This window comes from Acanthisitta chloris, unplaced genomic scaffold, assembly GCF_000695815.1.
Source record: "Acanthisitta chloris isolate BGI_N310 unplaced genomic scaffold, ASM69581v1 scaffold12285, whole genome shotgun sequence".
NCBI lineage: Eukaryota > Metazoa > Chordata > Aves > Passeriformes > Acanthisittidae > Acanthisitta > Acanthisitta chloris.
The window spans coordinates 148438-164816 of record NW_008674416.1 but is presented as its reverse complement, the minus strand read 5'-3'; the positions used below and the strand labels follow the sequence as shown (position 1 = coordinate 164816).

The following is a 16379-nucleotide window of genomic DNA, read 5'->3' as shown; positions in this document are numbered from 1 at the left end:
ACAAACGGGGTGGGGAGGACGACAGGGACGAGTCAATAGAGAATGGGGGTGCAAGGGGGTGTGGGGGTGGGTTCCCGGAGCCCCCTCCGCCCTCCCCAGCTGCCGCAGGGACGAGGGAGGGTTGGAAGTGAGGAGCAGCCACTGCTCCCTGGGAAGCCAATGTCCTGAGCAGCTCTCCAGCTTCTCAGAGGACAAGAGACCAGCAAAAGGAGTGCAGCCAGGTGATTCCCTCCCTCTGCTCTGCTCTTGTGAGACTCCACCTGGAGTACTGCACACAGTTCTGCTGTCCCCAACAGAGAAGGACATGGAAGTGTTGGAGCAAGTCCAGAGGAGGCCATAAAGCTGAGAAGAGGACTGGAGCACCTTCCCTACAGAGACAGGCTGAGAAAGTTGGGGCTGTTCAGCCTTTGTGTGGAGACCTCACAGGAACCTTCCAGGATCAGAAAGGGCCACAGGGAAGCTGGAGAGGGACTCTGTTAGAAACTGGAGGGATAGGACAAGGTATAATGGGGATAAGATGGAAGAGGGAAATTTAGATTAGAACTAGGAAAAAGTTTTTTCCTGTGAGGGTGCTGAGACACTGGTACAGGTTGCCCAGAGAAGCTTTGCTGCCCCATCACAATGTTCAACCTTTATTTTGGAGGTTTTCACAGCCAGGTTGGATGGGACCTTGAGCAACCTGGTCTGGTGGGAGGTGTCCCTGCCCAGGGCAGGGGGTTGGGAGTAGATGATCTCTAAGGTCCATTTCAATTCCTTAACATTCTATGTTTCTATGAGTCTCACAGTGCTTTGGTCCCTTGGGACCTTCAGGCCCTGCCAGCTCCTCCAAGCTGAACACAGGAGCTGGAGCTCAGCACCTGCTCCCTAAACACACACCTGGACACCCTGGTGACAGGACAACAGTCCCAGTGACTTGGAAACACATTTCTATACCAGACCCAAACAATGCTTGTTGTCTAGGGAGGTCATGGTTGGTCCATCCTTGGAATTGTTCAAGGCCATGTTGGCTTGGAACCTGGTCTGGTGGAAGGTGTCCCTGCTCATGGCAGGTGGTTTGGAACTCCGTGATTCTTAAGGTCCTTTCCAACCCAAACCATTCCCAGATTCCGCGATACTAACACATTGTGGCTCCCATACCAGGAAGGCCAAGTTGACACAAAGGACTTCATTGTCCCTTGATGATGTACTATGCACTGTGAGTGTGATCTTTAGAGACAACCCCATTGTGGTCTGTTCTCCTACCAGAGCTTGTCATCCCTTTTACTAGCTTTGGAAGAAAGATGAGTCCTCCTGCACCCGGAGAAGAGACTGACACACTGGTGGGAGCCTGCTGAGAGCTACAGAGTCGCTTGGAAAGACACTGAGACACCACAACGCTTGTCATCACAGACACCCATGGAGATGGCAGCAAAATACTACAAAATCAGACTCAATCCGAACAGGTGAGATTTTAGAATTTCAAGGAAAGCCCCAGTTCCCAGCAAACAGCACTAGTACATGGACCAGACACTTCAAGACACTGGAACTCTGCTACGGAAAGTGCCGGATCTCTCCCAATGCACCAGCAGCTTCTCCAGCTCCTTCCAGCTTTCACTGACTCCCAATTTGCCAGGCTGGAGTTTCCATAAAAGTCTGGAGACAGGAGAGTCCTGATGTGTCCCAGCAGCATGCTGGCTGTCCCCCTCTCGTCTTGTTTTACCAGGGATGACTGAGCACACATCAAATCCACTCAGGAATTCTGTGGCATGAACTGCTCTTCAGGACTGGGACTATTTCTTTCCACAGTGTTTAACGCAAGAGCTTGAGCCCAACTCTGAATCCTTCCACAACTCAAAAGTCCTCAAACAAAACCAGACTGGGACAACCAAAGGCTCTCAGTGCTTGCAGGAGTTTCTTCTGTGTCTGTCTGTCCTGCTGGGGGCAAGGACTCACATCTGAACAGCTCTGAGTGTTTTCTCCACTTCCAGAGCCACCAGCCCTTGGTGCAACCTGGGCTAGTGGAAGGTGTCCCTGCCCATGGCAGGGGATGGGACTGGATGATCCTTAAGGCCCCTTCCAGCCCAAACCATTCTATGACTCCATGATTCCAGCCCCAGCACCAGTGACTCCCTGAACACAATCCCCAGCTCTGTGCTGATCATGTGGTGCAATGGGTGAAGCACACACATCCCTCAGCAGGTGGTCATGGGGGGAACTCCACTCCCCAAGAACAGATGCTACAACCAGACCTGGAATTTGCAGAGCCAAGGCCAGAGGCAGCTCATGTTCTCATGAAAGAAGGGATGAATCACAGACATGAGAGCACAACGACCTGCTCTTATCCTCACACGAACAGGTCATAGGCTGAAGGAGTTGGACTTGATGATCCTTGTAGGTTCCTTCCAAATCAGGGCATTCCATGATTCTCTAAGTGCTCCCAAGAGCTGCAAGGTGCTCTCTCCCAGCACAGAGCAATTGGATGTCACCAGCTTCAACTGGGGGTAAAGGCCACAGGCAGCCTCTCTGAGGGGCTCGCAGCTTAGACTGATCCCTGCTGCCAGAGTCCCAGAGGAAGGATGGAGATCGGCAGTACCAGACCTCAGGAGTGCCTAGCAAGGAGCTTGGTGAGGCAGGCCAAGGTGGTTCACAGAGCTCTCTTTTCCATCCCATTCTCACTCCTGAGGTTCATACTTACTCCTGGGGTGCACAACAGAGGCCACAGAAATGAGAAGATGGCTGTAACAGGCTCGGGGTGGAGAAAGTGCACTGCACCAACAGCAGGAGAAGAACCAAATTTAAACCCTACTCTGATGTGCCAGAGCTCTCTGCACCCACCTTCACTGTTCCTCCTGCTGGCGAGTGTCCCACGTTGTCCAGAGAACCCACTTTGGCTTGGGCCTTCTCCTTGAAGTTCAGTTTCTGGTTTTCAATTTTGACATCTCCTCCTCCTACAACAAGATGGTGCAGGGGTAAGTTTATTAAAGCCCATGGAACATTCCCACCCAGGATGTATCCACTCCCCAACACCCCAGGAGCAGCTGGGGACCCTTTGGAGGAGAGACAGGACCAAGTAACACATTTACTGTCTCTGTCTCTCCTCAGTTGAAGTTTGCTTTAAAAATTGGCAAGACCAAAGATGGTGATTCCCACCTGTGCCAGGGCTGCATGGCAAAGCCCTGAAGATGCCTCAGGTGGGGAATGTTGCATGTCCAGATGGACAGGCTGGAAGAGATCCTCACTGGATCTGCTCCTGAGTCTGTCTCCTTCACCAGAGGTGTGAAATGCCATCTCCACCCCACCCCTCACTGGTACCATTCCAATGGCTGACACCAGCTGCCTGCTCCTGTCCTTGTCCCTTGCCCAGGGCTCTGCCAGCTCAGCCATCTGCATTGTGATCAGTGCCAGGACACCTTCTGCTCCTCTTTGTGACTTGCCTTCCCTCCCTTGTTATCCCTTCCCACTCCTGCTCCATCACTGGCACCACTGAGTGCCTGCACCAACAGCTCCTCCCTGGCACACACACCTGTGTGCCTGACCCAGGGCATCACGTGGGCAGGGAGAAGCCAAGTGTGGGAACTGCATGGACACTTCAGGTTCAGGAGAACATGAACGTTCAAAAAAAAAGAGCTGCAGATTTCTTGCATGACTTTTCCAGGATGGAGTAGATTCTGAAATACTGTAGTTCCCTATAGTCATAGAATCATGGAATTCCAGAATGGTTTGGGCTGGAAGGGACCTTAAGGATCATCTTGTTCCACCCCTTGCCATGGGCAGAGACACCTTCCACTAGCCCAGGTTTCTCCTGGGCTTGAACACCTAGGGACGGGGTAGACACAGCTCTGCTGGGCAACCTGTGCTAATGCCTCAGCACTCTTATAGCCAAGAATTCCTTCCTAATATCTAATCTATGCCTGCCCTCTGGCAGTGGTAAGCCATTCCCCTTGTCCTGTCCCTCCAGGCTCTTGTAAATAGTCTCTCTCCATCTTTCTTGTAGACTCCCTCGAAGTACCAGAAGTCCCCAACTAGGTCATCCCAAAACCTTCTCTTCTCTAGACTGAACAATCCCAGCTCTCTCAGACTCTCCTCAGAGGAGAGGTGTTCCATCCCTCTAAACATTTTGGTGGCCTCCTTCATTAATAAATCAGACTGTATACAGATATCAGAGAATGGAGTCACAGAATGGCCTGGCTTGGAAGGGACCTTAAGGACCATTCCGACCACCCTCCCGTGGACAGGGACACCTTTCACTAGCTACAATCCATATTCCAGCAGCTTCCTCCAAAAACTAAGGAGAGGTGTTCCATCCCTCTAAACATTTTGGTGGCCTCCTTCATTAATAAATCAGACTGTATACAGATATCAGAGAATGGAGTCACAGAATGGCCTGGCTTGGAAGGGACCTTAAGGACCATTCCGACCACCCTCCCGTGGACAGGGACACCTTTCACTAGCTACAATCCATATTCCAGCAGCTTCCTCCAAAAACTAATTTAAGTATTGCTAAACACAACTTTGCTTCCCAGAGCCATCATTAAACCCTCAGCACTCTGGAAGCTCTCAGCTCTCTGGAAGCTTGGCATGGCCAATGGTGGAAACCAACTGATTTGGTCCCACAAAACCAGTTAAAACCTCTGACAGCCTTTGGATGGGTTGTTCTGCTTTAATCAGCTCTGGACAAGGGCAGTTATTGTCACTCTCAGCCTTGTTATTTCCGAGCACTGAGCAAGCAGAGGTCATGGTTGTGGCACCACGTTCCCAACGCGGGAGCACGTTTGGAGGCACTGGAGTGTGGGGCTCGGTGGATGAGGTTGAACTGCTTTCAACCTGGCAGGCTGGCAGAGGGTGCAGGGAACTCCCAGGAGCAGACAAAGACAAGCCTGTGGGATTTGTTTTATGCTTTGGGTAGTGAACTTTGTCCCTCGTGCGCGGGACGTCCTGAGTGGATCAGTGTCCTCAGATCCCGACAGACCAGCAAAGGTCACAGGACTGACCATCTTTTAGGGTGCTACATCTGAAACAAGGTGCCTACAGCCACAGAACCATGGATGTGAGGTTTGCCTATGCCCCATCTGAACTGTTGGCTGGTCACTCCTTGGGTGGAAACCTGAGATTCCCAGGAATTCACACAGACAAATTGCTGTGTTATCATTAGGGAACAAGCAATTCCTGCACACTCAACCCATAAAAATATCATTAAAGGGCCCTGTAAGACAGGAGCTGTCATGAACTCAAGGCTAAAAGGACCCTTCTAAGTGCATTGAAGAACTGGAGGGAAGTGCCTTTATCCTTCCATAGCGCATGGATGTTCTGAGTGCCCCAAAGCCCTCTGTGAGCATGGTCATGGCAAGTATCCATATTTTTCTTTTCCAATGAGCAGAAAAAAGCAGAACTGAGTCCAAACAGTAGATTAACCTCACAGGCAAGAGGATATCTCACATCTCCTAATCCCCTTCTCTGTTCACGAAACCACCAGCAGCTGCTGAAGAAGCATTTCCAACGCTTCTGGAAATGCTCCCTGAAAGCAACACACCCCTTAAACTATTTCAGTCACAGTCCAGGGCTGTATTTAAGGGACGTCCAAAATCCACAGACAAACCATGAGGAAGTGGTAGAATTCCTACCTGGCTTATGCTTGATATTCGCTTTAGAGCCACACTTGGAGGACACTTTGGAAAGGTCAACTTTCTTGTTCTGGATCTGCACCTGAAGAGACAAAAGAACCAACTCAGCGCAGAGCAACATCTCCTGTGACTCTGGAGGCCAATGGGCCACCTCAAACATTAGGCTGTTCTTCATGAACCTGCACCCCTGGTCTACCATGTTACTTTCTCCTGCTGATTCCCAGCCCCTGGGAATAATCTCCTGTTGATTCCCAGCCACCTGCACTGCCAAACGCCGTCGGCAGCTTCAGTGTCACTCAAAGGTTGGCACCAGCCAGAAAGGGTTAATATGAGGGGCAGAAACTGAGACCAGAGGACACTGAGAGATGGACAGCAACCAGAAGTGGAGTCCTGAGCTCATGGCATATTCATGGAATACAAAAACGCTTGGAAGAGGGACCAATAAAAAGCCAATCCCATTGCCACGTTCCCCAGACCGTTCCTGTCCACTGAGAACACTGCCATGACCTGGGCAGTTCCACATGGTCACCAGGACAGATGTCATCCCAGGGTTCTACTTGGCCACTCTCTTGCTGCAGGGCCAGGGACATGTCACCAGCTCCAACCTCATCTCTCTTCCATCTTGTTCAAGCCTGGAGCAGAAAAGGCTCCAGGGAGACCTTAGAACCCCTTACAGTGCCTCAAGGGGCTCCAAGAAAGATCGAGAAGGTCTTTGGACAAGGGACTGGAGGAACACGACACAGGGAATGGCTTCCCACTGCCAGAGGGCAGGGCTAGATGGGATATTGGGAAGGAGTTGTGGGCTGTGAGGGTGGTGCGGCACTGGCACAGGTGGCCCAGAGCAGCTGTGTCTGCCCCATCCCTGGAAGTGTTCCAGGTCAGGTTGGATGGGGCTTGGAGTAACCTGTTCTGTGGGAAGGTGGCCCTGGCCATGACAGGGGGTGGGACTGGATGAGCTTTAACCCAACCCATTTTATGCTTCTATGAAGGATCATCATGCCCAGATGGAACAAACTGCTCCATGAAATTGTCCTTCTCAAAGACAAGACACTGGGAGTGGGGAAGCTATTTTCCAGGAATGAACTGCTTGTCTAACCACCTGGAGATCTTTTCTTTCATACAAACATAAGATAATTTATACCAGAAGGAACTTCTGGTCATCTGGTCTAAGGAAGCTGACGTTGTAACCTTTCATGGGAAATATCTTGGGGTTTTGGTAATAATGGGAAAAGAATCACCAATCCCAGTTCTGGCATCAACCACCAGCGGGCAACTATGTGCTCAGCAAGTTCTGCTACAGGTCAGCTCGCAGAGAAAATGTGTGACAAGAATTCATTCACTCACTCACCAGCTACTCTGGGAGATACTGAGAGTTATGATGATCTTCCTCAGGCCCTTATGAAGAGGGATGAGTCCCAGCCCTGATGTCCTGTTTGCTCAGGGTGAGTAGGACAGCACAGCTCCGGCCCTGCTGTGCCATGGTCACAGAGTCAGTGCCATTCTCAAAAGGTGAGATCACAGCTACTGAGTTTGATTTTTCTCAGAGATTGTTAATAAAGTCACTACAGCTTCAATCATCAGTACTTGCTTGCTTGGAACTGGGATAAAATTAAATGTATGCCACCGAATGCACTTTAAAACCAAATATTAGTTATCAGCTAGGGCAGGCATACCCAGGTGTGACTCCTCACAACTTCACCTGGAGATCCAAACTATGACACCTGCATGGCAGTGGATTTCTTGTAGGATTTCTAACATGAGTCGCTTTGTGTTTGCACTGGGAGACAGGTCTACAGGCTTGGGCTTGTACTTACAGAGCCAAGCATAGACTCTGGTGCCAGAAATAAACTTTAGAGCCAAAAGCTTCATACAAAGACTCATCTAGGGAGCGTGAACACAGAGCCTAGTGTGATCCTCAACTCGAAGATTTTCTATCTCTGACCACTTTCCAATGCATCTAAGCAAGTCAAACCAAAGAGGCAGAGAAACATATGTACATTCCAAATCAACCTTATACCTTCAACACCACAGACATTACCTGTACTTTGCAAAATCTACCTCTTCACTGCTTGCTGTAAAGAGAAAAGTTGGTCAAAGGTTGGACTTGATCTTGGAGGTCATTCCAACCTCATGGATTCTGGGATTCTGAGAGGAGGAAATACTAAAGCACAACAAAAACTTTTACCCAGGAAACTTTACTATGTTTGTCAAAATATTTCGGGCAAATATAACATGAGCAGGAACAATATTTATGGCTTTGGGGCATGGCTTCTTGGGAATCTTGGAGGGGAGAAGAAATTATCACTGTGTGTTGAAGGCAAATTGGGCATCCAAAAAGAGAGTACCAACCAGGAACCACTTCACTTGGGATGGCAGGATGATGTTGCATCCCTGGGAGTGTTCCAGGCCAGGTTGGATGGGGCTTGGAGCAACCTGGCCTAGCGGAAGTTGTCCCTGCCCATGGAAGGGGGTGGAACTCAATGACCTTCAGGGTCCTTTCTGACTCTGACAGTTCTATAATTCTGTGTCCATCACTTCTCCCAGAGCAACCTTAAAGCTGAATCATAATTTCCTGCTAAACCACAACTCTTGTCCACAGGATTCCTAAAAGCTTTAACTGAAGGCACATACAGGAGAAACAGACCTTTCTTGCAGCCCCATCAGGGAATTAAACATTGGGAATTCTTCTATCAAAAGTGATCATCATAACTCTTTGAGCAAGAAAACATCTTAGAAGAGGTCACTAATACCACAGTGCTCCAAAGGGAGTGAGAAAACATAAAGATGAATAAAAGGAAATTATTTTATGGCAAGACAAACTGGGCACTCAGATCCATACTGCCTGTGCTGGAGGTGTTGGAGTGCTGGGAATGCCTGCCTGGAGCTGCCTTGGGGGCATCTGGATCCTGGAAATAAGCTTTTTGCTTTGAGAATACAGAATAAAGTGCTGCTGAAGTAGTTGAGCTAGGAAGAAAACTGCAGTGGTGAAAGGAGAGTGTGGGAGAAGAGAAAAAGGAAAGCAGGGACATGTCCCTAGGGTTGGGAACATCTGACAGTAAAGAGGGAAGGGCAGGATGGTGATTCATGAGCAGAAGAACAGTTCACTAATGTAGTTAAGCAAGCAAGAAAACATCCCCCACATTTAAACCCATTTCTGGTAGCCTGAAAAAAAGGCAAAGCATGTGTGAGGCTCTTTGGCCACCGAAAGGCTCTATGAGGCAAGAGTGGCAAAACTGAAGTGGCTTATAAAATACACTTCCTTGGAGTGCAGGAACATGTAAATGACACCAACTGCTCCAAAAACTGACACCAGTGTGGCTAAAGGCACTTCTGCCACAGAACACTGACCCTGTAAGTCCAAACCTGGGAGACAAAACCAGGTGAAATACACAGAGGAGCAGAAACACGCAGGACTGAAAAGTACGACGACAGCATCCAACTGGCACAATGGGCTCAACATCAGCTTTTCAAATTCTCCTGCATGAGCATTTCCATGGCAAATACTCCCACAAACGTTGTGTAAGTCATGGAAGTATCAAATCCGAGTGGCAAACCCCAAATCCACAAACAGGAGGGCAGCAGGGATGTGTGTCCAGTGACTCTGAGTGACCACAACATTTGTCAGTCCAATATCTGTCTCTAATCAGTTTGGCAACCAACCTGAAGGGCAAAAACCTGTTGAGAACTCAGATCTGGCTGCCTATTGCAAATATTTGAGGACAAATCAGTGATGCAATGGTTCAGCCAGCTGGAAATGTATTTCCCAGGAAAAGCAGCCCACAGCTGGCCCCACAGGCAGGTGCTGAGCAGCGTTTGTGGCACTGAACCAGATGCCAAACACTGACTGACTACAGAGCAGCAGTGAGCCTGGCCCCAGGGATGTGTGTGGACAGAGAACCTCACTGGTGCCGGCTCTCTGGCACTTGGTACATCACAAGATGTGGAACCTGGAATATCTGAACACCTACAGAACAAACTTCCTTGGGCTCAAACACTTCAGTGTCTTTGAAGCCATCCAAGCCTTGTAGTTCTGCAAACTATCCCCGTACAAAGTGCCCAGCATGGGCTTGTTAGGGCAGCACAGATCTGCCCGCACAGAAACAAGTCACCAATCCACACTTATGCTTTCCCAAGCTTTAGTATCTGGACAGTTAACCTGGTTTTCCTGCCAGGCACTTTCAGGATTTAACACCCCAAACCAAGTCGCAGACACCACCAGATTAGCTTTCTATTTTAATCAGCACAGCTCTCCTGCCAGAGATACCAACCAGCAGCCTTTAAATTTAGAAATTAATCACAGCTCAAAGATTAAGTCCCAGAGACTTTTCCTGTTTCAAAGTCCTTTTAGTGAAACAAGAAGTGAAACGACTCTGGCTCCAGCTGGGCCTCTGAGCCACTGAAGAGTAAAAGATACTTCTAGGCCACAATTAATGTCATCTGAAAAATCAAACATCTACAATAGGTCAGAGGGCTGAGGAGGTGTCTACACTGCCTGCAGAGGGGTTCATGGCACGTTAACTCCTGGGATCAGCACAGTGTACATCCTGTGTTTGGTCATGGACACCCATAAACCAGGTGAGAAACAGGTCAGGTGTGGTTGCAGCACTAGGAAACAAAACACACACATTCAACCTGGCATCCCATGGGTGAAAAAATGGAATAATTCTCCAGCCTACATTACTTCCAGAAGACCTGAGACTCTGCCACACCTTTCTGCCTCAAACAGAGCATTCTTGAGACTGACATACAACAACATAGTACAAGAGAAGGAGTTAGTAGACAGACAGCTTGCCCAGAGCCCATACTTACATTCCCACCTCCAGGGACATGCTTAATATTGTCCTTGGAACCACACTTGGACTGAACATGGCTGTAGTTCGCTTTTTTGGAGACTATCTGGACCTGGAACGTTACAGAATGGAAAACAACACAAGGGAAGAGGACTGGTTAGAGTTGTCATACGGCAGGCTGGAGTGGATGCTCTAACACGGTGGATAAACAAGGAGTTGTGTTAAACTGAATCCAACTTTAGTGTCAGGTGTGAAAGCAACTGAGAAAGAGAGTGAGAAAAAAAAGTGAAGGACAAGAGGCTGCACAGACAGTGTTAGTGCCAGAGCATGAGCACTACGGTGAAGAGCATTCCTCCACGTACCCTATGGGTCACCATCACCAGGTGGGCACCTGCCTGCCTGTCCCAAGGCATGGGTTTGTCCATGTCTCCTGTGAGGCTTCCCAGGAGGTCTCTGGAGCAGTAAGAGCCAGTTCAGCCACCTCAGAGCCATGGGGCTACTGCTTCCAGCACTCTATGAACTGCTCAGTGTCTGCACCTGGATTAGCTCCAGTCCTGAATAACACCCCTCAAGGGCAGGAAAGCCTGGTCTGAGAAACATTTTTTTCTGATGAAGGTTTTAAAACCTTCAGTTAAATTACATTAGATGAGTCTTATGTTAATTGTTTCTCCTTTAAATTAGAATGTCTTGGACTTAGGGACATGGTTAGCGGTGGCCTTGGCAGTGCTGGGCTGATGGTTGGACTCTATGATCTCAGAGATCCTTCCCAGCCTCAAAGACTCTGTGATACTATAATGTTTTAAAAGGAGTAGGGTAAGTGAGCTTTACTCCCAGAGGCAGGAACTGAGGTAGAGTAACAGGCCTGTGTTTGCAAAGGTTAGTTACAACACGTGTTTAGTCTGGGAGTTGTTTACTGCAGCACAAAATGGGGCAGAAGCTGTGCTCTGCCTTCTAGAAAGAGGTGATAAACTTGAGGCACAAAAGGAATCACCAGAACATTCCCACTTGAGCAAGTTCCCAAAGCTCCTTAGCCAGGCTGGATTCAGGGCAACAGCAGCTCTGAAAACATACTTATGCCACAGAGTGTGCGGTGGTTCACTGATTTGTCTGGAGGTACAAATCCTGTTCATTCCTGAACAGGCTCTGCCTGATAATATTGGAATGAAGCTGCAACACTCACTGCTCAGTCCACCCCCCTCATGCTGGAACATCACATCATGACAGCTTTGGAGTAACCCATCAAATGGTGTCAGCCTACTGCATGGAGTTACGGAGTTCGGGTACAACTGGGTTGGGAATATTGCAGGAAAGACATGAATTCCTTAATATTCTGCAGTCTTAAAGAAGCAGCTCTGAAGTCAAACTCTCTCTGCCTAGTTACAAACTGGTTCTGTGTGTGAAGAACTGGTTTTAAGGGAAACCTCTGACTCAAAGTCAAGCCTGTACCAACCTAAAAGTGAAACTGGAGGATTCTGCTCTGAAAAACATTTCCAGCAGGTGTGGAGAAGGCACCTCCAGAGAGATCTCTGAAGGTGTTTCACTGAGAACATCTCAGGGTGTACAAGAAAGAATGTGAAGAGTGTCTGTGCAAGGAACAGTGACACTGACAGGAGAGAGCAGAAGAGCTGAAGAGAAGGGAAATAACTCAAAATGGAAACGTTTTCCTTCATCTCCCCCAGAGAAAAGTCTGAAAGGAACTCACTTTCCCATTGGGCTGTTTGGGGACACTCTCTTTTGATACAGATGTTTTAGTAGGAGCCCCTTTAGTGACCGCATTGGGCTCAGACTTTTGCGTGGCGGCGGCTGATTCTGGCCTTTTCTCCATTTTCCCCTGGATGGAGACAAATGGATGATTTCAACCAGGAAAAATAGAAGTGTGGGCAGGAGGATGGGAACACGAGCTACCCGGATCAACTTCATGGAGCAGATGACCCAGGAGAGCTTCTTGCATGCTCTAATTCTCAGGCAAAGGATAATCCCATGCCCAGGAGCGATCAAACTGAGGGGTGGGAGGGAAGCAACATCACTCAGACGTGGGGTGACACAGGCACCTTGGGGTCATAAAGCAGTTATTAAGTTCTCCATGTCTCAAAAAACTCAGAGGTGCCCTTCCTCAGGATCAAGGGTCACGTTGGCAGGTTCCAAGTGACCCCAGTCACCCCAGTCAGTTATCCTGTCAAAAAACGAAACCAAATCTTTTAGGAACCAAACAGCAGTGCAGAAGCAACTCCTGCACATGGAGGACACGATGCAGATCTTGGAGACAAACACAGCCATGGCTGATTGTCTTTGCCTTGGAACTCCAAGAGCTCTGCTGGATACAGACACACTGCACTTCCAGTTCAGATTCCCACCCACACACTGACTTCACTCAGGCTTTGAACTCAACAGCTAGGTTAGTTTTTATGTAATGAAATTCAGGTGGACTCAGCTAGTCCAGCTGAGCAGGAAATTGAAGGGAAATTTACAGATTTGATAAAAATTCAGCCACTACCTGAGAATATCCATTCTCTTGCTAATCTAGATCCAGGCAAGTGCAGCAGAACTTGCATTTTTCTGGTGGGGGGTTCAGCATAAATCTTGTTTTTCACTAACCTATAGACCAGTAAACAAAAACCCCACCAGCACTCCAACAGCATTCTCAGATTCTAAAAACATCTCATCATAAATAAGACTATGGAAAGGATAATTTTCTTAAAAATATAATTTTTAAGATTTAGTAATTCTATGCAAATATTTAGAGCACGCAGGACAGTGCAATTACATGTGAAAATTAAGTCCCTTTAACTGACACCATGAAGACTGAACTGTGATATTGCACAACTAAGATACTCTTGACTCTGAGGGTAAATCCATTCCCTATCGATGCTGTCTGTGACACACAACATCCAGCCCAGGAGTGCCCTTGATTTAATGTGCCTGAGAGCAGATTAAGGCTCCCAGCATGGAATGTGCTCCCTTGGCATCAGATTAAAGTTCTGTGCCGAGTTCTTCAGCACCACAGAGCTGCAGCAAAGAGAAGTGGGCAAATCTGTTCCACTGGGTGGGAATTAAAGCTCTCTGACTGCTGCTGACACATTTGGTCAGGCTGAGATGGGGGTTGGACAAAGCTAATCAAGGTTTTACGACTATGCACTGCCACATCATTATTTAAACCTCAGAAGAGGCTGCAGGTATGTCCCCAAACCTTTATCATTTCCATGGTAGATATTCATGGTGAAAGTGCAATTTAAGAGCAGTATGAGGCACTGAGAGCCTCAAGTTATAGCTCTGTATGTGCTTTTTCAACACTAGTCTCTTCTTGTGGCCACCAAAGGTGACCCGAAGAGCAAACGGAGACCTGTTTCATGTCAGCTTTGGGCCTGACAGGTTGGACATGGAAAAGGTGCTGGGGATCTTGCTCCTGAATCCAGATTTCCTTCATCCTAGTGCACTGTATGATTCAGCAGGCTCAATTCCTCTATTCAGAGGCAAAGGTTTGAGATATAGACAAGACACAGGACATACAACAGAAAAACAGAAACAGAGTTCTGAATTCCTGCAAGTATTCCAGCAGGCACCGGATGGCTCTTGAGGTGGATTCCTTCTGCACACTGCTAGCACTGCCTTGTTAATGCCTTGTGCATAAACCAAGAACCCAGAGAGGAGCTCTGCAGAGTGTAAATGAGGAGAGCAGTGAGGATACAGCCACCAAAATTAGCAAAGAGCACTCCTAATGCCGAAGAGCTCCCGACTCAAAGCGTCTACTGTTACCAGGTTTGAAGAAACTTACCTTTCCTCCACCAGGCTGATGTTTAATGTTATCTGTTGATCCAATTTTGGAACGTACATTTTTCAGATCTGGAGCAGAGACACTGCTGGTGGGGCGAGGAGGCTTGGAACCGGTGCTGGGTTTAGTCGGAGCCTTGGGAGTGGTTTTTTTAGCATCTGCTGATGCGGTTGAGGCCGTGGCGGATTTGGTTGCAGCAGGCTTGGGCTTGGGCTTGGCCACGCCAGGGACACTGGGAGCACTGGAGGCGGTGGTGGAAGGAGTGGTGGCACTGCTTTTGGTGGCATTGCCAGTAGCACTCTTAGGGCGGCTCGAGTCTGCTGCAATGGCCACAGGAAACGTTGCAGGGAAGGGGGAAAACATGGGTCAGAGGCTGTTTATACAAACTTCCTTGGAGTCACAGAATTCCAGACTGGTTTGGGTTGGAAGGGACCTTAAAGCTCATTCAATTCCACCCTTCTGCCACGGGTGGGGACATTTTCCACTAATCCAGCTTGCTCCCATCTAACCTGACCTTGGACACCTCCAGGCCTAGAGATGCACAGAGAACTCCTTAAACCCCGGCCCCAAAGACGGGGGATTGGATTTAGATTGAGGAAATGGCCTCAGGTTGTACCAGGAAAGGTTTACGTTGTATATTATCATTCAATTCCACCCTTCTGCCACGGGTGGGGACATTTTCCACTAATCCAGCTTGCTCCCATCTAACCTGACCTTGGACACCTCCAGGCCTAGAGATGCACAGAGAACTCCTTAAACCCCGGCCCCAAAGACGGGGGATTGGATTTAGATTGAGGAAATGGCCTCAGGTTGTACCAGGAAAGGTTTACGTTGTATATTAGGAATATTCCTCCTGGAAAGGGCTGTCCTGGCATAGGTTAGGTTGCCCAGGGCAGGGGTGGAGTCACCATCTCTGGAGGGATTTAACATCCATGTGGATGTGGCACCCGGGGACAGGGTTAGTGGTGGCCTTGGCAGTGCTGGGGAATGGTTGGACTCAGTAGTCTCAGAAGGTTTTTCCAAACCTAATGATTCCATGACTCCATGATTCTAGATGGAAACTTAACAGTTACCTGATGGTGACTTTGCAGAGGTCTTCTTGGCATCCGTGGACTTCGTGTCAGTTTTGATGGCTGCCCAAAACAAAACACACCAGTAAAGATTTTGGGGCAGGAATCAGTTTGCAAAGAAGTCTGGAATCACCCCAAGAATAAACTACTCTGTTTGAGCATCTGCCTGGGCTCCTCCTCCTGACAGAAAAACCCACTCATGTTTTCCAGCCAAAGGATCAATTCACCTAAAAGGATCATCACCTGGGGTGAGGTTTGCATTTTGTATTTGCTTAAAACATCTTTCTGAATCTGACAGCACTTAATGAGATTATTTAAATCCTCCTTCACCTCATTTCTAGAAAAACCAACCCAAACAAACAAACAGAACCCCCAAATTGTTTCCTTCCTTTACTAAATAGCAAAACCAAACCCACATTTGTCCTTCTATAACCTTGCTCTCATTGCCAGACCAGTCCTACCCTGAGCCAATTTTCTTGCACAGAAGTTACTGCACATATTTTGGTTCCTATTTTAATTGTATAAACCCAAAAATCAATCCCTAAACTGAGCTGTGCCTTTGGGCAAAGCTCAATGATCATGACCTGATTACACTCCACAGAGGACAGTCTAAACCAGGGATGCGTCAGTATTTCTCTAGGCAGAAGAAAACCAAGCACAAAACTGATCAAAGCAAAAATCATGGACTGAAAAGTAGAAACAGAACATTATTTTAAGGAGCTCTTGGTAATGAAATTGTAGGGTTTTTACTATCAGTGATGAGCAAGTTTGGGTAAAATCTGCTTCATTTCACCAGCCAAAGGAAGGCAACATTGAAAAGAAACAATGAATGGAAAAAAATCTAAGTTAGAAATTGTCAAAACCCTCTTTTTTTTTGCTATTTAATTTCCATTAAATTTTAGATTTTTAGACAAACTCCAGCAGCTGCAGTGAAATTGTAGGGTTTTTACTATCAGTGATGAGCAAGTTTGGGTAAAATCTGCTTCATTTCACCAGCCAAAGGAAGGCAACATTGAAAAGAAACAATGAATGGAAAAAAATCTAAGTTAGAAATTGTCAAAACCCTCTTTTTTTTTGCTATTTAATTTCCATTAAATTTTAGATTTTTAGACAAACTCCAGCAGCTGCAGGGTGCTCTATATCGATACAG

At 47.8% G+C, this 16379-nt stretch overlaps 1 protein-coding gene across 1 annotated transcript in view; it reads right to left on the bottom strand.

The window, feature by feature from the left end:
* Nucleotides 1–2814: 2814 nt before the first annotated feature.
* LOC103802815 (microtubule-associated protein 4-like) overlaps nucleotides 2815–16379 on the bottom strand; it is a gene marked incomplete at its 3' end in the record, with an annotated part of 108007 nt that continues 94442 nt past the window's right edge. Inside the window, exons 14-19 of the mRNA XM_009075345.1 lie at nucleotides 15233–15292; nucleotides 14163–14479; nucleotides 12093–12221; nucleotides 10410–10502; nucleotides 5601–5682; nucleotides 2815–2927 (exon numbers count right to left, since the gene is read on the bottom strand). Of these exons, the coding sequence (XP_009073593.1) occupies nucleotides 2815–2927; nucleotides 5601–5682; nucleotides 10410–10502; nucleotides 12093–12221; nucleotides 14163–14479; nucleotides 15233–15292 (794 nt within the window). The remainder of the gene's footprint in view (nucleotides 2928–5600; nucleotides 5683–10409; nucleotides 10503–12092; nucleotides 12222–14162; nucleotides 14480–15232; nucleotides 15293–16379) is intronic.